The 24,465-nt window shown below is 47.3% G+C and overlaps 1 protein-coding gene across 1 annotated transcript in view; it reads right to left on the bottom strand.

Moving 5' to 3' along the window:
• The window catches only part of LOC311144918 (disabled homolog 2-interacting protein-like), a gene marked incomplete at both ends in the record, with an annotated part of 92,882 nt that overhangs the window by 25,363 nt on the left and 43,054 nt on the right, over window positions 1-24,465 (bottom strand). Inside the window, one exon of the mRNA XM_084181097.1 lies at window positions 20,357-20,475. Within this exon, the coding sequence (XP_084037223.1) occupies window positions 20,357-20,475 (119 nt within the window). The remainder of the gene's footprint in view (window positions 1-20,356; window positions 20,476-24,465) is intronic.

Here is a 24,465-nt window from a genome sequence, read left to right as displayed (position 1 = left end):
TCATAACGCGTTATGATGCTAAGTGTCAAATAAAGTGTTACCCAATTATTTATTAGGTAGAACAGAAAACCAGCAGGCTCCGGACCTCGTAGGGTAAGAGTTGAATACCCCTCCTCTATACTATGTTTATTTAGCGTGTTCTGTTACACCGTGCAACAACTTGATGAAGAAAGCTCTTTCTTTTCCGCATTCAATCTTTCCTTTGACTCAGCCTTGCCATTCAGATCATGCCCCGTGGCCCATGATACTTACGGATTTAATTCTCCTCTCATTTAAAGTGAGTAAGTGCATTACGTTGCATTGTGGTCTTATACCACCAGATGTAGGCTATTTCATGCAGCGTTCTGGGTTGTCAAATAGTGACCTTGCAGGTCGTAGCAGTATTGCAGTGAATTCAAACTACCACATGAAATGCACAGCACAGCAATTTACTATCTCCACTGTATACAGTTGATTTGCTTGTTGTCATCTCTTCTACCACCCCCTCCACTATCTGTTGTGCAGTTCCAGTAAGTTAAAGTTAAAACATCAAAAGTCAATACAGGTGTAAGAGAAACATTGAACAGATTTGTAACAGATTATGTGCCCATTATCCTATTAAAAACATTATTCATCGATGCAGCCATCTACACATTTTTACCTCAGATATCAGATCACTAAGCGGCTTTTTGATAGGGGACTGTAAATACCGGCCACCTCCAAAATGCTTCAAAACACTCCCTACTAACAGGAAACATGGACCCAAAGGACCTCTGTTCCTAAAAGGAAACATCCGAGCAAGGATGTCCCACAAAATAACAGGCAGAAAGCATGTTTTAGTGTAGGACAAAGGGAACATGGAGGCCGATTCTTAGAATCCAGATTGCACCAAAACACATTAAGCTAAGATTTTTCTTCAACATCAGTAGACCTAACCAATGAAACAATCATACATCAATAAATGTCAAAGTCAGAACACAAAAAAAGGAAAATAGGTTAAACGTCACTAGCACCACATTTTACATTTTTTGTCATTTAGCAGACGCTCTTTTCCAGAGCGACTTACAGTTAGTGAGTGCATACATAATTTTTTTATTTTTCATACTGGCCCCCCGTGGGAATCGAACCCACAACCCTGGTGTTGCAAACGCCATGCTCTACCAACTGAGCTACATCCCTGCCGGCCATTCCCTCCCCTACCCTGGACGACGCTGGGCCAATTGCGCACCGCCCCATGGGTCTCCCGGTCGCGGCCGGCTACGACAGAGCCTGGATTCGAACCAGGATCTCTAGTGGCACAGCTAGCACTGCGATGCAGTGCCTTAGACCACTGCGCCACTCGGTTTCAAAAGATGTGTATTCAATGTCTCTAGGGCGATCAAAAATGTATATGGGGTTATTACTGTGTCCACTCTAGTTGGGAGACAAACCAATCAATCAGAGACGCTTTGTGAGCCACCATGAGCGAGACTGAACATTTTCCAAGCTCCTGTGTATTGAAAGAAAAACATTCACCAAAAAGCCTGTATTATTCAAGTATTATTTTATACAATGAGCTTAAACTAATCCTGTTGAGGGTACAAAGATCAAATCGGTAAATAGATTAATTTCAAAACATCTGTAATGAGCCATCTGGATGCATGTCTCTCAACCAGTTGGCTACATGCTCACCTATTTGGATAATGTCATGATTATTTGGAGTCCAACTATTTTACGATACTAACTACTAACAACAAACACAGGCGATGTGTCAGAATGTGCCTTGAAAAAAGGAAACTGTTCCATTTAATGAATGTTTGAGTGTTTTTCTAGCTGAAAGACTTTAGATTACGCAATCTCTGCACTAATGGCATGGATGACCATTGCATTAAACTTGCAAGCCTCTTTCTCAAAGCAGCTTACCACGGTAATACTCTGGCAAAATAAGTACATTTTGAAAGAACAGGGCAAACGTGGGCAAAGGTAACCCGCTGTATAACCTACAGTCGCAATACTGCACAGTGCACATGGTACTAGTTGTTACTTGAGGAACAATCATTGCTGTGTCTGACAAATAACAATGGTTGGGTGTCAAGCCAAGTATCATTCATTGGAGCACACTAAATTGATTACTCAAATGTATGCTTCATATTCAAAATATTACCAGTTTAAATGTTGATTAAATGAATAAATAAATACACACTAAACTGAAGTCTAGCAAACAGCAAGCTGTTTAAAGTGCTGCGACTGGGAAGATACTGTATCACATTGCGTGATGACATGTTTGCGCCTCCCTTTGACAACAGTTCCACTGCTAAGAAGATGTCTGATTGCTTCCAAAATGAGCTGTGACAGGAGTTTGGATTTAATGAGCACCAACACATTAGTCCAGACTCCAGACCCAGAATCCCTCCATCAAAAGGCCTCTCTGTCTAGTGTGTGTGTGTGTGTGTGTGTGTGTGTGTGTGTGTGTGTGTGTGAGTGAGACAGGCACGGAAACGTCAGCAGGAATATCGCAATGCCTTTTTCACAGGGCAGTAAAAACAATGCGATGTCTCACCTTTTCTCCAACCTCACTTGAGTATTGCAGTCAGAGAAGCTCTGCTGAACTGAGAAAACATATCTCAAAAACTCTCTCTATGATCACACAACGTGCACTCACTCATGCCAAGTGCTGGACACACACACACACACACACACACACACACACACACAAAGGAACACTGTGCTGCCTGCCTAAATGCAAATAAATGGGTCTATTAGCAGCAAATATTGACTGCGACAAGCCATCATTCAAAACTTCAATTATATGATTCCTGAAACAAAAACCAGAACAATCAGGACGACAGCAAGACTACTGCCTTGCATCCAAACACAAGAAACACCCTCAATGTCTATAGACAAATAATAAGATGCCGAGCCCACAAAGCATATATGTAAATGCTGAGCTATTTGCATAGAATGCACTGTGTCAAGCGTCCCTAACACACTGAGATGGAGACAGTGCAGTCCATCAGATGGATGATGGAGTCTGAGGCGGAATACTCACCAGACATTCCGTCAGAATCCCCGGGAATAATCTGAGCAAGGAGAAGGAGGAAGAGGTGGTGGATGAGGAGGAAGCTACCTCAGTGCTCCATTTTCTTCTGTGTGGTGAGAGCGGAGGAGAGCATGGTGGGGCTCGTCCAGCCTGCACAGCATGCTGCTGCTAGCCTAGTGCTCTCCTTTCCTCCCTCCCAGTCTGTCGGTCTCCTCTGGACTCTTTATTCTAGCCCCACCGAGAGAGCCACAGCCTGCCCTACTTCCTCCCCCGCTCCTCTCCTTTAAGTGGGCCACTGCTCCCGCTCTCTCCCTCTATCTGGCTGGCGAAGGACTGCTCGGTTCCCACAGTCTTGCGCTTCCTCTCTCTCTCTCTCTCTATCCTCCTCACCCTCTCTTCTGTGTGTGCGCGCGCCGCAGAAGCAGGCTGTTTGGCGTGCTGTAACTCTGCCTCTCCTGCTGCTGCAGTGCGTGGTCTTTTGTCCTGGTGTCTTTGTGACGGACTGGCCTGCTCCCTACACAGGGATCTGCCTCTGGGGGAGTAGCAGTCACTCACTGCAGATCACACAGCTCTCCCTCTCTATTTCTCTCTGTTTCTCGTTCCTCCTTTCACAGAAGCAGCAGCAGGGACAGACCAGAGGTTAGTGGTGCTGCACCACGTACTTAGGGGGTGCAGTACAACGTCAGGCCATATGGTTTGCCGTCTGACAGCCCTGGGCTATTTGGTCAATCGGCTCGTTTGAAGCTGTACTGTGTTCAGAAGAATTCAGCAGCCTTGTTCATAGGCAGCATTCACTACAGTTTGTAGCACTCGAACAAGGGTAAAGCATAAGTGGTCCTTATCTCCTCTATAGTGTCAAAAGAGTTACACTCATTAACCGCCACCTCTGAGAATCAAAGACTTTCACTCATCCACAACTTAATGGAGGCGCACACACACACACACACACACACACACACACACACACACACACACACAGCTACAATAAATAATATACACACTTGATAAGTGTCCGTTTTCTTGTGTTTCTATGACAACACTGCATAAGGGAAATGGTATCTTTGCTTCCTGGCAACTGAAACTGTTCACGGGTAAGTGGGCAATTTTCTGCCGATGTTATTTTCTACATTTCACACAAATGATTGTGTCTCTGGAGTCTTACATGGAAGTGAGCACAGGTTGAGCCACAACTATTTCTGACAACTTGCGTCACCACAGAATTCTGGTACCTTGAGGGCATTCTGCTTATCTCCCCCTGTTATTGCATGAGATGTGAACAATTATCATCTTCTGCATAAACCCGTTGAGTACTCCAGAGGAGGATAATATAGGTTGCTACGTAGTACTGTATTAACAGGTGGCATAATGCAAAAACAAAGACATCTTAGCAAAGAATAGGAGAGATGGCGAAATCACAGCCCAAAACCTGGACTGTGTCCTACAAAGTGATTATCTCCTGCTTAACGGCCCTTTAATAATTAGGGTACCCAATTACAGGCAAGGACCAGAAACCCACACAGGACAAATAAGTATGTGTGTGAAACAGTGAACTGCAGCGAACGGTCAAGGATTGGGTTAAGCTCTCATTTAAAACAAATAAATCCAAAGTAACAAGATAGGGGCTTTGTGCCGATCAGTGGGATTCACTGCCGTAAGCATTATAGCTTACCACTTTCATTGCCTGATCAGATCACTGCTCAGTCAGAATGATGCCCTCTGGTAATACTGTACCAGCATATACTGTAACCTTCAGCATCAACAACATCACCACCACACTGTCCTGACCTGCACCCATGATGATGTCACTTCCAGTAGCGATTACATTTCTGGGCTAGTGCATTGACAAAAATCAGTCTTTCAGCAGACAGAATCTTGTTTTCTGTAGCCATTGGTGTCTGATTCTCAACAAACGTGTGCTAAATGTCGGACACAAAACTGATAGGAAACCCGGTACAGCACCACCAGTGTAATAAACAATGCTGTCCTCCTGGCATGGTGTTTGCTGGCTCTTGTAGGCTCCGAATCTGACAGGAATAGAGCGGGGCTGCATTAGCATGCAGTCTGTCGGTGAGAAGATCTCAGAGTCATTTCCCAAGTCAGGCAGTGTTGAAAAGAAACAGAGGCATGACGACAGCCTCTTTCATGCAGAAGCTTCCCTCCCCGCCCTCTTCCGGCTGCTCCTGACAGGAGTTACCGTATGGGCCTGCATTATTAAGTTGCTTTGCTCCAAGCCGATTAAGCAAAAGAGCACAGTCATGATGCCAGGAACATTTGTCTGAAAGTCTCTGCAAAGGGTCTGTTCTGATACAAGGACCAATGTGTAATGTCTTCTACAAACCAGCATTATGTTACAAGTACAGTCGCTATCGAACACAATGTATTTGCTGAGTAAAATGAATCTGTAAAAGTAAAAATAGTCCCTAATGGTAGTGTATGGATCCTGTCACGACTTCCTCCGCGGCTGCCTCCTCTCCTTGTGCGGGCAGGCTTCGGCGTTCATCGTCACCGGCCTTCTAGCCGCTGCCACTCCTCATCCCATTAGTTTTTTCTTGTTTATTACACACACCTGGTTCATATCCCCTCATCAGTACCTGTATAAGTGTTCCTTCTGCCCCCTTGTCTTTGTGTGCGATTGTTTATTGTGGAGGAGAGAGAAGCTCGGTGGAGCTCTGTGTATTTTGTATCGCCGGGAATATTCCCTGTGTGCCTTGTATTTTCCAGTGCGCCTGTTTTGCACACTGGAGTGTTTTTATGCATTACTGTGTAACTCTGTGGTTCAGAATAAATCCTGTTATTCTGTGATTTACCCTCCTGCGCCTGACTCCTTCAAAATCCCCTCATCACAGATCCAGTCATGAGGCATTTTATAAGTTATATTATTCAGGAATCAATTGATAGATCTCATTTTTGGAAATTACCTTTGAAATGTGAGAAATCGTACAGATTTAGCCTATAATAATAGGCTATCCTACAAGATTAGGAATTCCCTCACCTTCCAGAAGGGATGAAGCGCCAGCAAGTTATCCAATTAAGTGTCACGACTTCCGCCGAAGTTGGTGCCTCTCCTTGTGCGGGCGGCTATCAGCCGTCGTCATCACCGGCTTTCTAGCTGCCACCGATCTACGATTCTGTGTTCCATTTGTTTTGTCTGTATTGTACACACCTGGTTCCCATCACGTTAATTTGTTTCCCTATTTAACCCTCTGGTTCCCTCATGGTGTTGTGCGTGATTGTTCTTTGTTTGGTGTTATATATACGGCTGTGAGCTGTTGTATTTCCCTGCATGGAAATTAGATTTGTTGCTTTTCCGAGTAAAGTTCGTCATTTACTCAGTTCTGTGTCCTGCGCCTGACTCCGTCCTACCGCTGCACACTGACACCTGACAGAATCACGCACCTGATATGGAGTCAGCAGGTACACCCAGTCCTCCGGTACCGGTGGAGGAGCGCGTCCAGCAGCACGCGACGATGCTACACAATCTGGGCACAGCCATGGATTGCGTGCTGCACACCATGGAGCGATGGGAGAGAGAGGGTTTTCCCACACCACCCTCAACTTCACCTCAACACACACCGCTGTCCACCCCTCCGTCACCTGGACCCAGTGGGATTCGGCTCTCGCTCCCGAAGGCCTATGATGGGACGGCTGCCGGGTGCCAGGGGTTCCTGCTCCAGGTGGAGCTCTACCTGGCGACCGTCCACCCGGCTCGCTCGGGATACGAGAGCGTGTCTGACCTCATCTCTTGTTTGCCGGGGAAAGTGTTGGAGTGGGCCTACGCCGAATGGGGAGGGATAGACGCTACGTTGGTTTGCTACGAGGATTTCACCCGCCGTTTCCGGGCGGTCTTCAATCATCCGCCTGAGGGGAGAGCGGCGGGGGAACGTTTGTTCCATCTCAGACAAGGGAAGAGGAGCACACAGGACTTCGCACTGGACTTCAGGACCCTGGCTGCCAGCGCGGGATGGAATGAGAGGGCCCTGATTGACCATTACCGGTGTAGTCTACGGGAGGAATTTTGTCGGGAACTGGCCTGCAGGGACACCACCCTTACACTCGACCAGCTGGTGGATTTATCCATCCGGCTGGATAACCTGTTGGCCACCCGCGGACGCTCGGATTGGGGTCCGTCCGTTCCATCCCCCAGCACTTCCGAGTCTACACCTATGGAGCTCGGAGGTGCTGCTCTAAGGGTACCCGGAGGGGGTCCGTTTCCTGCACCACCTGTGGCCGCAGAGGGCACACTGCTGGTCGGTGCTGGGGAGGTTCCCCAGGAAGTCGAGGCAGCAGGCAGGGCACTGGTGGATCATCCCAGGTGAGTAGGCACCCGATTCACCCAGAGCTCCCTGTTGCGCACATGAGTGTCTGTATAGAGTTTCCTGAGTTTTCCCCGCATTCCCAGCATAAGGCTAGTAGATTCAGGCGCAGCTGGGAACTTTATTGACCGTGCATTTGCACTTAGATTAGGGATCCCTATTGTTCCTGTTGATGTGCCCTTTCCTGTACATGCCTTAGATAGTCGTCCTTTAGGGTCGGGCATGATTAGGGAGGTCACAGCCCCACTATGTATGATAACGCAGGAGGGTCATGAAGAGAGTATTAGTCTCTTCCTGATCGATTTTCCTGCGTTTCCTGTGGTGTTGGGGCATCCCTGGTTGGCCCATCATGACCCCACTATTTCGTGGCAACAGAGGGCTCTGAAGGGATGGTCACGTCAGTGCTCAGGGAGGTGTGTAGGTGTTTCCGTAGGTGCAACTTCGGTGGAAAGTCCAAACCAGGTCTCCCCCATGCACATCCCCTCCCCCATGCACCCCCCCCCCCCCCCCGAATATGCCGATTTGGCTCTCGCCTTCTGTAAAAAGAAGGCGACTCAATTACCACCCCATCGACGGGGGGATTGTGCGATAAATCTCCAGGTAGACGCAGCACTTCCCAGGAGTCACGTGTATCCTCTGTCACAGGAGGAGACGGCGGCTATGGAAACATATGTCTCCGAATCTCTGGGACTGGGATACATTCGGCCTTCCACTTCACCTGCCTCCTCGAGTTTCTTTTTTGTGAAGAAGAAGGATGGAGGTTTACGCCCGTGCATTGACTATCGGGGTATAAATCAGATCACGGTGAAGTACAGTTACCCGTTGCCTCTCATAGCCAGTGTGACCGAGTCATTGCACAGGGCGCGCTTCTTCACAAAATTGGATCTCAGGAGCGCGTACAACCTGGTGCGTATCCGGGAGGGGGATGAGTGGAAGATGGCATTTAGTACCACCTCTGGGCACTATGAGTACCTCGTCATGCCGTACGGGTTGATGAATGCTCCATCAGTCTTCCAATCCTTTGTAGACGAGATCTTCAGGGACCTGCACGGGCAGGGTGTAGTGGTGTATATAGATGACATTCTCATATACTCCGCTACACACGCCGAGCATGTGTCCCTGGTGCGCAAGGTGCTTGGTCGACTGTTTGAGCATGACCTGTACGTCAAGGCTGAGAAATGTCTGTTCTTCCAACACTCCGTCTCCTTCCTAGGGTACTGCCTGTCCGTGTCAGGGGTGGAGATGGAGAATGACCGCATTTCAGCCGTGCGTAATTGGCCGACTCCAACCACGGTAAAGGAGGTGGAGCGGTTATTAGGGTTGGCCGACTACTACCGGAGGTTTATCCGGGGCTTTGGTCAGGTAGCGGCTCCCATTACCTCCTTGCTGAAGGGGGGACCGGTGCGACTGCAGTGGTCAGCTGGGGCAGACAGGGCTTTTGGTCACCTGAAGGCTCTGTTTACCTCGGCTCCCGTGCTGGCTCATCCGGATCCCTCCTTGGCATTCATAGTAGAGGTGGACGCGTCCGAGGCTGGGATAGGAGCTGTGCTGTCTCAGCGCTCGGGTACGCCACCAAAGCTCCGCCCCTGTGCTTTCTTTTCGAAGAAGCTCAGCCCGGCGGAGCGAAACTATGATGTGGGGGACCAGGAGCTGTTAGCTGTGGTCAAGGCTCTGAAGGCGTGGAGACATTGGCTTGAGGGGGCTAAACACCCTTTCCTCATTTGGACTGACCACCGCAATCTGGAGTACATCTGGGCGGCGAGGAGACTGAACCCTCGCCAGGCAAGGTGGGCCTTGTTTTTCACCCGTTTTGTTTTCACCCTGTCCTACAGACCAGGTTCCCAGAACGCTAAGGCAGACTCTCTGTCCCGGATATATGACACAGAGGAGCGGTCCACGGATCCCACTCCCATACTTCCGGCTTCTTGCCTGGTGGCACCGGTGGTATGGGAGGTTGACGCGGACATCGGGCGGGCGTTACGTACGGAGTCCACTCCCACCCAGTGTCCAGTTGGGCGTATGTACGTTCCGTCTGATGTCCGCGATCGATTGATCTGTTGGGCTCACACGTCACCCTCCTCTGGTCATCCTGGCATCGGTCGGACAGTGCGCTGTCTTAGTGGGAAGTACTGGTGGCCCACTTTAGCTAAGGACATAAAGGTTTATGTTTCCTCCTGCTCGGTGTGTGCTCAGTGCAAGGCACCTAGACACCTGCCCAGAGAGAAATTACAACACCTACCCGTTCCACAACGGCCGTGGTCACACCTATCGGTGGATTTCGTGACGGATCTTCCTCCATCACAAGGAAACACCACGATCCTGGTCGTTGTGGATCGGTTTTCTAAGTCCTGCCGTCTCCTTCCTTTGCCCGGTCTCCCTACGGCCCTACAGACTGCGGAGGCTCTGTTTACACACGTCTTCCGGCACTACGGGGTGCCTGAGGATATAGTGTCTGATCGGGGTCCCCAGTTCACAGAGGGTCTGGAGGGTGTTCATGGAACGTCTGGGGGTCTCGGTCAGCCTGACCTCAGGGTTTCACCCCGAGAGTAATGGGCAGGTGGAGAGAGTTAACCAGGATGTGGGTAGGTTTCTGCGGTCCTATTGCCAGGACCGGCCGGGGGAGTGGGCAGCTTTCATCCCCTGGGCAGAGATGGCCCAAAACTCCCTCCGCCACTCCTCCACTAACCTGTCTCCGTTTCAGTGTGTACTAGGTTATCAGCCGGTCCTGGCAATGTGGCATCAGAGCCAGATCAAGGCACCTGTGGTGGAGGAATGGTTTTGGCGCTCGGAGGAGACATGGGACGCTGCCCATGTGCTTCTGCAAAGGGCCATCAGGCGACAGAAGGCGAGCGCCGACTGCCACCGCAGTGAGGCCCCTTTGTATGCACCGGGGGACCGGGTCTGGCTCTCGACCCGAAACCTGCCCCTTCGCCTGTCCTGCCGGAAGCTGGGTCCGCGGTACTGTCATGACTTCCGCCGAAGTTGGTGCCTCTCCTTGTGCGGGGGGCTATCGGCGGTCGTTGTCACCGGCTTTCTAGCTGCCACCGATCTACGTTTCTATGTTCCATTTGTTTTGTCTGTATTGTACACACCTGGTTCCATTCACGTTAATTAGTCTCCCTATTTAACCCTCTGGTTCCCTCATGGTGTTGTGTTCTTTGTTATATACTGCTGTGAGCTGTTGTATTTCCCTGCGTGGAAATTAGATTTGTTGCTTTTCCGAGTAAAGTTCGTCATTTACTCAGTTCTGTGTCCTGCGCCTGACTCCGTCCTACCGCTGCACACTGACACCTGACATTAAGCATGAATCTCGGAGACTCAAAAGGGCTGCAGACAGCGAGGCCAAATCCTCATCCGGTAATTATTATACACCACATCCACATCGCTAATCCCTGACTGCCTGGGCCTGCTGCCAGTAAATACCTGAGTGACATTGAAACAGTCAGGATGCATCTGAGAACATACAGTACATTATTGATTAATCTATTCAGTGCATTTCCTTGGTAAAGTTACTACTTATTTGGATACTAAATCAGTGGGCTATATGTTTATGGTGTAGAATGCATGGTTAGTCAGTCAGTCATTCAGAGCAGATGGCTCAGGAATGGAAGGAGCAGGTCCTTGTATGTCAGCTGAGAGAGAAGTGGGTAACAGAGAGCATGCTCAAAAGAGACTGGGGGAGGAGAGGGAACCCATTCAGCCCAGAGGAAGACACACAGACTGGTTGGTTATGATTCTATGAGGCGAATCACCAATAGGCAGAGCGCCAGGGACCATCCTCTGTCTACACATCACACACACACACACACACACACACACACACACGCATGCACCACCCTATCTCACCGCCCCCACTGCACAATTGCATCGACTCTTTTTAGGCTCTTACACTTACACCACTATGTCAGGCCCTTCACTACTCCCATCACGTCCATTTCTCAGCACATAGCAGCATCACTGCCCTTTCCTAGTACTCTCAGCTTAGTCCAGAACCCAGAGGACCTACCCACTGAGCAATCAATCACTGGCTCAACAAGGCCAATATAAATATAGCATACAGTACAGCATAGTATACAGTATACGCCGGAATGCATGCCTGTGTGACTATGGTTAATAGAAAGACATCTTGTTATCAGGCTCTGAATCCAAGACAGCAGCTTGCAATCAAAACATTTCCTCTTTCTCACCCTTAAAGCCCAAACAAAGACACAAGCACTCATACAGTACACACACATACACTGGCCTCAGGGTTCCATATCTCCTGGTATTACTGTGTGTTCTGTTCTCAGGCCTGGTATTCGCTCTGTTACAGAGCTGTGTACCACTGTGATTAAGTAGGCCACTGCCTGTAGAGTACTGCCCTGAGCTGGAGCTAAAAGATGACCTGGAAACCTTTTCTATGGCTAACCAGGCGATGGAAGGGAGACCACTGAAACACTACAGCCCTGGGTGTTTCTTCCTCGGTTCACTGTACTGTGCATCTATCCGATGAAAGGCCAAGGCGACCCGGGTCAGCAGAACAAATGTCTCAAAGACAAAGGAGGTCCAGCACATGGCATTATGTCACAACACAGTGTGCAGCTATGGAATATGGAGAAAGCCCCCATATTAGTGCCTCATACAGGCTTGATAATGAGCTGGCTGATAATGAGAGGGCACATGTTCAGAAACTTTCAAACAAATCTATCACCATACAAACAGATATTAGTGCTGGGAATGGCCATGGACCTCACAATACAATAATATCCCGATACTTAGGTGCTGATATGAAATTGGACTCGTTTCAGGAGAGCCATTTGAACATAAACTTTTTTTTTTAATCTAAAAGTGTTTTTTGGAAGGGCCTCCCGAGTGGCGCAGCGGTCTAAGGCACTGCATCGCAGTGCTTGAGGCGTCACTACAGCCCGGGTTCAATCCCAGGCTGTGTCATGTGGTGAATCATTATTAATGAACTGTAGTGTTTAATGGACTATGAGGTAGAACTGGGTTAATCAAGAGCATACAGTTAGAATTATTTGTTACTGGGCCAGGAATTGTATTGGGTCATTTAATTTCACTGTGTGGGTGAGTAGAGAGGGAATCTGCCCTAGGGTCAGATTGCTTGCTCTTACTTAAATCCATGGCTGTCTTATCTGATGAGAGACTGAAACTAGCTTGTGGCCTTTTGTCTCTCTCTTCAAACACAGTGAAGGGAGCGGCACCAGGGTTGAATAGAGTTTGGGCTAGACCTTTGTCTCCTTGGTATCTTCTTGATTGATTACAGCATGAGGGGGTGAGGTTTGTGTATGATTCAAGAATTTAGGGCCTTGTCATGTTTAAACTAAAACATGAGTGTGTGTGCAAGACAGGGGAGCGAGTGATTGGTTGGAGTAATAGTTCAGCAGTCCTCAGGGACAAAGGAAGTGGGTGTGGAGTGATAAAGAGCGGGAAACTGAAGAGGGAGGGATTTAGAGCTAGAAGAGTTGGGATGATGGTATATAATGATGTGACATGAGAGAGGAAGAATGGGGTGCCACTCTGCAGACTGGTATCGGCTTTGTTGAAATTTTAATAAAGTCATTTCTTGATGCAACAAAAACTCTGTAAGACCTTATTTGTAATAAAGTATAGTGGTTATTTTCCACAACAGTCACAGTCAGCCATGACCGGGAGACCCATGAGGCGGCGCACAATTGGCCCAGCGTCGTCCGGGTTAGGGGAGGGTTTGGCCGGCGGGGATTTCCTTGTCCCATCGCGCTCTAGCGACTCCTTGTGGCGGGCCGGGCGCCTGCAAGCTGACTTCGGTCGTCATCTGGACGGTGTTTCCTCCGACACATTGGTGCGGCTGGCTTTCGGGTTAAGTGAGCAGTGTGTCAAGAAGCAGTGCGGCTTGGCAGGGTCGTGTTTCTGAGAACGCAAGGCTCTCGACTTTCTCCTCCCCCGAGTCCGTACAGTAGTTGCAGCGATGGGACAAGACTGTAACTACGAATTGGATATCACGAAATTGGGGAGAAAAAGGGATAAAAAGTTTAAAAAAAAATTTGGGGCAGAACTTACTTCTGGAACATGTGAACTTTCATGTGCCTTAATAACAAACTTTGATGCCATCTGTAAACACGAATAAAATTGTTAATTACGAGCCTAGTTGGTTTAGCCGCGGAAAAAGACAGGAACCTTCCCGCTAGCCATGATTGGCTGAGATAATGGATTGGTCTGCCAAGTAGCACGCTTCTGTCTATAACGTGAGCTGGTTAGTATGTGTAGGTAATCATTTCTAACGTGGTTTTTTCTAAGTGTTGCTCTCCACTATCTGGAGGACCAAGTTTTGAAATCAGTGGAATGCCCGGTGGAATTAGAGTATGATAGCTAAGGAGATGGAGAAAATTCTGGCGTTTGATTGCAAATATGCTGAGGGAGTCGAAAAGAGAACACACAGAAGGCTGTTTTAATCCGGAGACAGGTGTTTTATACATCTTCAAACTAAGGGCAAACGTGACAGAGAGGGAGACGCGTCAATCCATGTATACGGGTAAGATAGTCTAGCTAGCTACATTTTCAGATATTATACGTTTCTAATTTGGTCAGAAAGTCGTTTTCATTTCAAGTTAAAGTGTACTGTTAGCTAGCTATCTAACGTTAGCTGGCTGGCTTTAGTCTTGAAATCATTGGTTGTTTAGTACATGGCCTCACATGTGAATCCTTAAAGAGATGGGTGGGGCTTAAGAGGGTGTGAACGATGCTGAATGGGTGTAGACAAAGAAGAGCTCTCCAGTAGGTTTACTAAAAAAAGATCTCACCTCGTGGAGTTGCATTGATAATGAGAACGGTGAGGAATCAGCCCAGAACTACACGAGAGGATCTTGTCAATGATCTCAAGGCAGCTGGGACCATAGTCACCAAGAAAACAATTGGTAACACACTACGCCGTGAAGGACTGAAATCCTGCAGCGCCCGCAAGGTCCCCCTGCTCAACAAAGCACATATACAGGCCCGTCTGAAGTTTGCCAATGAACATCTGAATGATTCAGAGGAGAACTGGGTGAAAGTGTTGTGGTCAGATGAGACCAAAATGGAGCTCTTTGGCATCAACTCAACTCGCCGTGTTTGGAGGAGGAGGAATGCTGCCTATGACCCCAAGAACACCATCCCCACCGTCAAACATGGAGGTGGAAACACTATGCTTTGGGGGTGTTTTTCTGCTAAGGGGACAGGACAACTTCACCGCATCAAAGGGACGATGGACGGGGCCATGTACCGTCAAATCTTGGGTGAGAACCTCCTTCCCTCAGCCAGGGCATTGAAAATGGGTCGTGGATGGGTATTCCAGCATGACAATGACCCCAAACACACGGCCAAGGCAACAAAGGAGTGGCTCAAGAAGAAGCACATTAAGGTCCTGGAGTGGCCTAGCCAGTCTCCAGACCTTAATCCCATAGAAAATCTGTGGAGGGAGCTGAAGGTTCGAGTTGCCAAACGTCAGCCTCAAAACCTTAAAGACTTGGAGAAGATCTGCAAAGAGGAGTGGGACAAAATCCCTCCTGAGATGTATGCAAACCTGGTGGCCAACTACAAGAAACGTCTTACCTCTGTGATTGCCAACAAGGGTTTCGCCACCAAGTACTAAGTCATGTTTTGCAGAGGGGTCAAATACCTATTTCCCTCATTAAAATGCAAATCAATTTATAACATTTTTGACATGCGTTTTTCTGGATTTTGTTGTTGTTATTCTGTCTCTCACTGTTCAAATAAACCTACCATTAAAATTATAGACTGATCATTTCTTTGTCAGTGGGCAAACATACAAAATCAGCAGGGGATCAAATACTTTTTTCCCTCACGTAAGTATTCACCCCCCTTCGCATTTTTCCTATTTTGTTGCCTTACAACCTGGAATTAAAATTGATTTTTTTGGGGTTTGTATAATTTGATTTACACAACATGCCTATCACTTTGAAGATGCAAAATAAAATAAAAAGTGAAACAAACAAGAAATGACACAAAAAAAAGCGTGCATAACTATTCACCAATACTTTGTAGAGCCACCTTTCCGCTGGTGTACACCAACCATTAAGTCATACCACAGATTCTCAATTGGATTGAGGTCTGGGCTTTGACTAGGCCATTCCAAGACATTTAAATGTTTCCCCTTAAACCACTCGAGTGTTGCTTTAGCAGTATGCTTAGGGTCATTGTCCTGCTGGAAGGTGAACCTGAAACAGGTTTCCCCTCAAGAATTTCCCTGTATTTAGCACCATCCATCATTCCTTCAATTCTGACCAGTTTCCCCAGGCCCTGCCGATGAAAAACATCCCCACAGCATGATGCTGCCACCACCATGCTTCACTTTGGGGACGGTGTTCTCGGGGTGATGAGAGGTGTTGAGTTTGCGGCAGACATAGCGTTTTCCTTGATGGCCATAAAGCTCAATTTTAGTCTCATCTAACCAGAGTACCTTTTTCCATATGTTTGGGGAGTCTCCCACATGCTTTTTGGTGAACACCAAACGTGTTTGCTTATTTTTGATCTTTAAACTATGGCTTTTTTCTGGCCACTCATCCGTAAAGCCCAGCTCTGTATAGTGTACGGCTTAAAGTGGTCCTATGGACAGATACTCCAATCTCCCCTGTGGAGCTTTGCAGCTCCTTCAGGGTTATCTTTGGTCTCTTTGTTGCCTCTCTGATTAATGCCCACCTTGCCTGGTCCGTGAGATTTGGTGGGCAGCCCTCTCTTTGAAGGTTTGTTGTGGTGCCATATTCTTTCCATTTTTTAATAATGGATTTAAAATGGTGCTCTGTGGGATGTTCAAAGTTTCTGATATTTTTTTATAACCCAACCCTGATCTGTACTTCTCCACAACTTTGTCCCTGACCTGTTTGGAGAGCTCCTTGGTCTTCATGGTGCCGCTTGCTTGGTGGTGCCCCTTGCTTAGTGTTGCAGACTCTGGGGCCTTTCAGAACAGGTGTATATATACACTGAGATCATGTGACACTTAGATTGCACACAGGTGGACTTTATTTAACTAATTATGTGACTTCTGAAGGTAATTGGTTGCACCAGATCTTATTTAGGGGCTTCATAGCAAAGGGGGTGAATACATATGCATGCACCACTTTTCCTTTATTTATTTTTTTGAATTTTTTGAAACAAGTTATTTTTTTCATTTCACTTCACCAATTTGGACTATTTTGTGTATGTCCATTACATGACATCCAAATAAAAATATATTTAAATTACAGGTTGTAATGCAACAAAATAGGAAAAACGCCAAGGGGGATGAATACTTTTGCAAGGCACTGTATAGGCGACTTCAACCTCTCTACTTGAGGGAATGACTAAGTCCATGTAATTACAGAAACACAAACGCTCACTCAGTGGGTTGTGCGAAATCCTTGAGAGGAGTGGACTTGCCATAGACTGGTGACGATGACACCTCCTCTGTCTGCTCTTCTACACTACTAGAGCCAGGAGCTAGGATGACAGTTCCAAACACACCCACACAAACAGACACACCCTCAAAAGTAACACCCACAATTCAAGCATGTACGGTCCACTGCATCATACTCCAGGAGAGCGTACATATTACTCACACAAGCACGGCCACTCTAGTGGATCTGTAGACAATAATCAGGCTCCCCTGCCTTGTGGTTGCCATGAGGAGGATTTCCTCTTCGTCCAGCCCCAGGCTAATGGGCAGGTGTAATGGTGGATGAAATCTCCTGACAGCACAGCTCAGCCAATCCCTCTCCCACCTCAACAAGAGCCTGTACTGTGTGTGCAGGTTAAGAACCATGTAAAGCCCTGCATGACTCTAAGTCGCTCTGGATATGAGCGTCTGCTAAATTAATAAAATGAAAAATGTAAAATGATTCATAGCAACAGTATAGAACAGCCAGCAGCCACACTACTGACTGAAGTGTCATTCCACCACCCAGTGAGGTGCCACATCCCCACAGTATAAGGGTGGGGGAGGAGGACCGAAGTGTATTTGTATAATTTTTTTTACTTTATTCATACAGGTAAGTCAATTAAGAACAAATTCGTATTTACAATGACAACCTGTCAAACATATCAATAAACAACACATCAATAAACAATTACACTATACATACTATATAACATCAATTACACAATACCTGAAAAACAAACACAAAACACAAAAAGCAAAGCACAATCATATGAAACAAACACATTCTTCAGTAAAAAGGCCCTCTAACATCTGCCTGAATTGCCCTAGAGAGGCACCAAATCCACCAACTTTAAGGACTTTTGGAGATCATTCCACGAGGCGCAAAAAAACTAGAAGCAGAATTACCTAACTTGGAGGAGATTGAAAGGATCAATGAATGTTGACTGAATGATTTGTTTCCTGCTATTTAACAAAAGACAGGACATGTTCCTATTGAAGAAGCCTATTTTAATTCTTAATCGCTTAACTAACTCATCAACATGCTTTTTGGTAAATAGCTTTTCATCCATCCAGATGCCCAGATATTTATAAGCGGGGACACGATCAATAAGGGTACCATCCAAAGTATGTTTGATTAATCATATACAGTGGGGAGAACAAGTATTTGATAACCTGCAAAATCGGCAGTGTTTCCTACTTACAAAGCATGTAGAGGTCTATAATTTTTATCATAGGTACACTTCAACTGTGAGAGACGGAATCTAAAACAAAAATCCAGAAAATCACATTGTATGATTTTTAAGTAATTAATTTGCATTTTATTGCATGACATAAGTATTTGATCACCTACCAACCAGTAAGAATTCCGGCTCTCACAGACCTGTTCATTTTTCTTTAAGAAGCCCTCCTGTTCTCCACTCATTACCTGTATTAACTGCACCTGTTTGAACTCGTTACCTGTATAAAAGACACCTGTCCACACACGCAATCAAACAGACTCCAACCTCTCCACAATGGCCAAGGCCAGAGAGCTGTGTAAGGACATCAGGGATAAAATTGTAGACCTGCACAAGGCTGGGATGGGCTACAGGACAATAGGCAAGCAGCTTGGTGAGAAGGCAACAACTGTTGGCGCAATTATTAGAAAATGGAAGAAGTTCAAGATGACGGTCAATCACCCTCGGTCTGGGGCTCCATGCAAGATCTCACCTCGTGGGGCATCAATGACCATGAGGAAGGTGAGGGATCAGCCCAGAGCTACACGGCAGGACCTGGTCAATGACCTGAAGAGAGCTGGGACCACAGTCTCAAAGAAAACCATTAGTAACACACTACGCCGTCATGGATTTAAATCCTGCAACGCACGCAAGGTCCCACTGCTCAAGCCAGCGCATGTCCAGGCCCATCTGAAGTTTGCCAATGACCATCTGGATGATCAAGAGGAAGAATGGGAGAAGGTCATGTGGTCTGATGAGACAAAAATAGAGCTTTTTGGTCTAAACTCCACTCGCCGTGTTTGGAGGAAGAAGAAGGATGAGTACAACCCCAAGAACACCATCCCAACCGGGAAGTATGGAGGTGGAAACATCATTCTTTGGGGGTGCTTTTCTGCAAAGGGGACAGGACGACTGCACCGTATTGAGGGGAGGATGGATGGGGCCATGTATCGCGAGATCTTGGCCAACAACCTCCTTCCCTCAGTAAGCGCATTGAAGATGGGTCGTGGCTGGGTCTTCCAGCATGACAACGACCCGAAACACACAGCCAGGGCAACTAAGGAGTGGCTCCGTAAGAAGCATCTCAAGGTTCTGGAGTGGCCTAGCCAGTCTCCAGACCTGAACCCAATAGAAAATCTTTGGAGGGACCTGAAAGTCCCGAAACCTGAAGGATCTGGAGAAGGTCTGTATGGAGGAGTGGGCCAAAATCCCTGCTGCAGTGTGTGCAAACCTGGTCAAGACCTACAGGAAACGTATGATCTCTGTAATTGCAAACAAAGGTTTCTGTACCAAATATTATGTTCTGCTTTTCTGATGTATCAAATACTTATGTCATGCAATAAAATGCAAATTAATTACTTAAAAATCCTACAATGTGATTTTCTGGATTTTTGTTTTAGATTCCGTCTCTCACAGTTGAAGTGTACCTATGATAAAAATTACAGACCTCTACATGCTTTGTAAGTAGGAAAACCTGCAAAATCGGCAGTGTATCAAATACTTGTCCTCCCCACTGTACATTTGTATATAATTTGGAAAATAACATATACTTGGTTTTACCTGCATTAATTGCCAATTTCAGTTCAACAAAGGCTCTGCAGGGCAATAAAGGCAGATTGAAGCTCTGACAGAGCCTGGTCAGCTGTGGGGGCAATAGCATCAAATCAAATTTTATTTGTCACATGCGCCGAATACAACTGGTGTAGACTTTATCGTGAAATGCTTGCTTACGAGCCCTTCCCAAAATAGTAACACAAGAGGAATAAAATAAAATACTCAAGAATGGAGCTATATACAGGAAGTACCAGATCACCACAGTGTCATCTGTATACAGTACATCACACTGTACAGTATGTGGATTAGCCCATTGTACAATACAAAGCTTATTTTTCTGTGAGAAATCACTGACCTTGATACTATGGCGCAGTAAGTGACAGGAAGACAGCCAGTGCACATTAATAGTCTCGTGAAGAGTGTGTGGATATGAGGGTCCCCGTTTGTAGAATGAGATAGATGTGTGTGTGTGTGTTTTATTATCCTTGTGGGGACCAGAAGTCCCCAATTAGTGGGGGATATTTTGCCAGTCCCCACAAGGAAAAATGCTATTTTAGGCTTAAGGGTTAAGTTTAAGGTTACAATTAGGGTTAGGTTTAGGAGTTTGGGGTTAAGGTTAGATTTTGAATGGAAATCTATTGTTTGGTCCCCACAAGGATAGTAAAACAAACGTGTGTGTGTGTTGTGTGCGTGTACAGTTCTGTTTGTGTGTGTAATAAGTCGCTTTGGATAAAAGCGTCTGCTAAATGGCATATTATTACTATTATTATTATTATGTGTGTGTTTGCGTAACTGCGTGTGTGTACAGTTCTGTGTGTGCGCGCATTTGCGTAATTGCGTGCACAGTTCTGTGTGTGTATTTGAAGGGGGTTGTTCAGTTGCATCTCACCTGTCATTGTCTGCGGTCTTGAAGCCTGGCAGGATGTTTCTGAAGCTGCTGTTGCGGTCCAGCTTGGGTTGGCTTTTGGTGCGTTTGATGGAACCCTTCAATCGCCGACTCAGGAAGCCCTGGACAGGGAGAGAGGGGAGACGCCGTGGCCCAGGGGGAGGAGAGAAACCAGAGGGTGAAAATTCACTCACACTCCCCTCTCATTTAAGAAAAACAACACAATATAAATGGTAGAGCAACAAGAGAAAATTTATATTGATTGAGCGCTCTCCCGCTCTCGGTCTCCTCTCATCCGTGGCATTTGGAGAGAGCTGCGCATTGTTGTGTGGATCTCTCCGGCACATCTGCTCGCTGTGCACACATAGCAGAAGCAGCCGCGTTGATGTGCAACTCCCCTAAGTCCTTGTTACCATGGAAACTGTTGGTGGGCGCGGGGAGGAGAAAAAAAACAACGTATTCCACATAAAATGACAGGCCTGGAGCGGCCGCAAGTTCAGAGGGGAAAGCTGAGCATGTGCTTTTGATAGGCTGCCCAGATTAGAGAGAGATTAACAAGAGTTGGATTATTTCTAAGAAGCCCTAGACCTGTCTGTGTGAGAGTAGTGGAGGGGGAAAAAACAAGACACAGCCTCAGCGACAATCATTTGATGAGATAATGATGGTGCTGCAATCCTAAATACTAAGCAAGGCTTCTTCCCTGTACAATTAATTAATTGCATTAATTATTTGAGCACATTAATGAACTATAGTCTCTTTGCTGCCATGGAAGAAGACAGTTGGAGGAAAGATGGAAAAAGACTGAATAAGGCTTTGGGTATTAAGGACAAAAGAGGGGGGGGGGGGGATACAGTTACATATCGGGATATTACTTTTTACGATATATCGTACCCTTTTGATATGATTTTTGCGATAGTTGGCTGTACCTGCACCAAAACTCCAGTATTTTTCCTTCATAGCTTGTTCTCCATATTCTTTTTAAAAGTGGAGCCAATTTGTTTTCAGCACTTTTATTTCCATGACTGATCAAAACTCTTTCACATGGCTCTCTTGTCCCTCTGCAGCAGACATGTGGTGAGCAATGTTTGGAACATCGAATCACAATAAATCACAGTATCGAATTGCAATACATATAGAATTGTGAGTATCATAAGAAGCGCAATACATATGGTATCAGCACCTAAGTATTGTGATAATATTGTATTGTGAGGTCCCTGGCAATTCCCAGTCCTAATCACCGGACAGACACTGATATAAAAATCCAATAACAGCTTTTCACCGGGATCGGTCTCACACTTCCCTTCCTACTGGCTCACACATTAAACAAATGAACAGCTCACAGACATCACACCATAGCTAATGTAGCTGCACCTTGCACACAGATTTGTGAAATGGACTGTTTCCTGAATAATTGTCAGACTTCACAGAGTCTGTTTCAAGGAACAACATGGCTCGGCCAGAAGAGTAAAATATCCATCTGCAATATTGCAACAGCACGGCTCCTAAAAAAATAAAAAGGCTATTTCCTTCTAGAGAGTAGCCTAACCAAGGGTAATTCTCTTGGAATTAATTTCGTTTGTTAAATTTTACAGCCTACACTATATTTGTGCCATGGGAATTATACCAACTCAATTAATCACATGAGCTCCATGCAAACAGAAAGGAAATCTTCAATGTATCCAAGAAATGTGTGACACTGACAACTAAAATGCACAAAAGGAGGGAATCATTCATGACATCACATTACAGATATTGACCATAGCCTAGCCCTCGATGATGAGGTTGGGTTGTACTGGTTTACGTCGACTCCCATTTCTAAAACGGTACCTTCAAGCAAATGAGTCCTTCTAAAGACCATCCAAACCTTTCTGCTTCTGGCAAAGAAACCATCCCAAACCAATTATGACAGTCTCTTGGGAGGCATTACTCCTTTCTTGCTGTAATTTGTGGGGAATTTTCTGGGCTCTTTAGTCTAGGCCTTCCCCTCCTATGACATTTGCAGAGTGACTGGGAGGGGAATTATTGATGGGTCTCGACAGGGCTGGAGGAGGGAGAGGTGTTTGATGATGCAGCAGACCTCAGCTCCCCTACAGAGCACTTCTGGAATTGGTAGGGTAGTGTAGTGTAGGGTAGGGTAGGATAGGGTAGTGTAGGGTAGGGTAGTGTAGGGAATGGTAGGGCTGGTTAGGTAAGGTAGGGTGGGTAGAGTAGAGCGGGGCAGTGCAGGATAGGTGGGTAGGGTAGGGATGGGTAGGGTAGAGCTGGGTAGGGTAGAGCTGGGTAGGGTAGGGATGGGTAGGGTAGGGTAGGGTAGAGCTGGGTAGGGTAGGGTAGAGCTGGGTAGGGTAGGGCTGGGTAGGGTAGAGCTGGGTAGGGTAGGGCTGGGTAGGGTAGAGCTGGGTAGGTTAGGGCTGGGTAGGGTAGAGCTGGGTAGGGTAGAGCTGGGTAGGGTAGAGCTGGGTAGGTTAGAGCTGGGTAGGGTAGAGCTGGGTAGGGTAGAGCTGGGTAGGATAGAGCTGGGTAGGGTAGAGCTGGGTAGGTTAGAGCTGGGTAGGGTAGAGCTGGGTAGGGTAGAGCTGGGTAGGGTAGAGCTGGGTAGGGTAGAGCTGGGTAGGTTAGAGCTGGGTAGGGTAGAGCTGGGTAGGTTAGGGCTGGGTAGGATAGAGCTGGGTAGGGTAGAGCTGGGTAGGTTAGGGCTGGGTAGGGTAGAGCTGGGTAGGGTAGAGCTGGGTAGGATAGAGCTGGGTAGGTTAGAGCTGGGTAGGTTAGAGCTGGGTAGGGTAGAGCTGGGTAGGTTAGAGCTGGGTAGGGTAGAGCTGGGTAGGTTAGGGCTGGGTAGGATAGAGCTGGGTAGGGTAGAGCTGGGTAGGTTAGGGCTGGGTAGGGTAGAGCTGGGTAGGGTAGAGCTGGGTAGGTTAGAGCTGGGTAGGGTAGAGCTGGGTAGGGTAGAGCTGGGTAGGTTAGAGCTGGGTAGGGTAGAGCTGGGTAGGTTAGGGCTGGGTAGGATAGAGCTGGGTAGGTTAGGGCTGGGTAGGGTAGAGCTGGGTAGGGTAGAGCTGGGTAGGGTAGAGCTGGGTAGGATAGAGCTGGGTAGGTTAGAGCTGGGTAGGGTAGAGCTGGGTAGGGTAGAGCTGGGTAGGGTAGAGCTGGGTAGGATAGAGCTGGGTAGGTTAGAGCTGGGTAGGGTAGAGCTGGGTAGGTTAGAGCTGGGTAGGGTAGAGCTGGGTAGGTTAGGGCTGGGTAGGATAGAGCTGGGTAGGGTAGAGCTGGGTAGGTTAGGGCTGGGTAGGGTAGAGCTGGGTAGGGTAGAGCTGGGTAGGTTAGAGCTGGGTAGGGTAGAGCTGGGTAGGGTAGAGCTGGGTAGGTTAGAGCTGGGTAGGGTAGAGCTGGGTAGGTTAGGGCTGGGTAGGATAGAGCTGGGTAGGGTAGAGCTGGGTAGGTTAGGGCTGGGTAGGGTAGAGCTGGGTAGGGTAGAGCTGGGTAGGGTAGAGCTGGGTAGGATAGAGCTGGGTAGGTTAGAGCTGGGTAGGGTAGAGCTGGGTAGGTTAGAGCTGGGTAGGGTAGAGCTGGGTAGGGTAGAGCTGGGTAGGTTAGGGCTGGGTAGGGTAGAGCTGGGTAGGTTAGAGCTGGGTAGGGTAGAGCTGGGTAGGGTAGAGCTGGGTAGGGTAGAGCTGGGTAGGTTAGGGCTGGGTAGGATAGAGCTGGGTAGGGTAGAGCTGGGTAGGTTAGGGCTGGGTAGGTTAGGGCTGGGTAGGGTAGAGCTGGGTAGGGTAGAGCTGGGTAGGGTAGAGCTGGGTAGGGTAGAGCTGGGTAGGGTAGAGCTGGGTAGGATAGAGCTGGGTAGGGTAGAGCTGGGTAGGGAAGGGTAGAGCTGGGTAGGGTAGGGATGGGTAGGCAGGATGATAGGCACAATGGATGAACAATGATTGGCCTTTGGTTTTCTTTTTTGGGGGACTGCATGTACGTTTCACCACTGCAAAATAACAAACAAAAATCAGGAGTTGGGCACACGCCATTGGGTAGTGGTACTGATCTAGCCAGTAAGTAGGCCTAGAAGTAGAACCTCAAATCAAAGACTCATGGCTGAGTTCAAACTACAGTGGAAATTCTAG

This window comes from Coregonus lavaretus, assembly GCF_964263955.1.
Source record: "Coregonus lavaretus genome assembly, chromosome: 17".
Taxonomy (NCBI): Eukaryota; Metazoa; Chordata; class Actinopteri; order Salmoniformes; family Salmonidae; genus Coregonus; species Coregonus lavaretus.
This window is presented reverse-complemented; position numbering and strand designations above follow the sequence as displayed.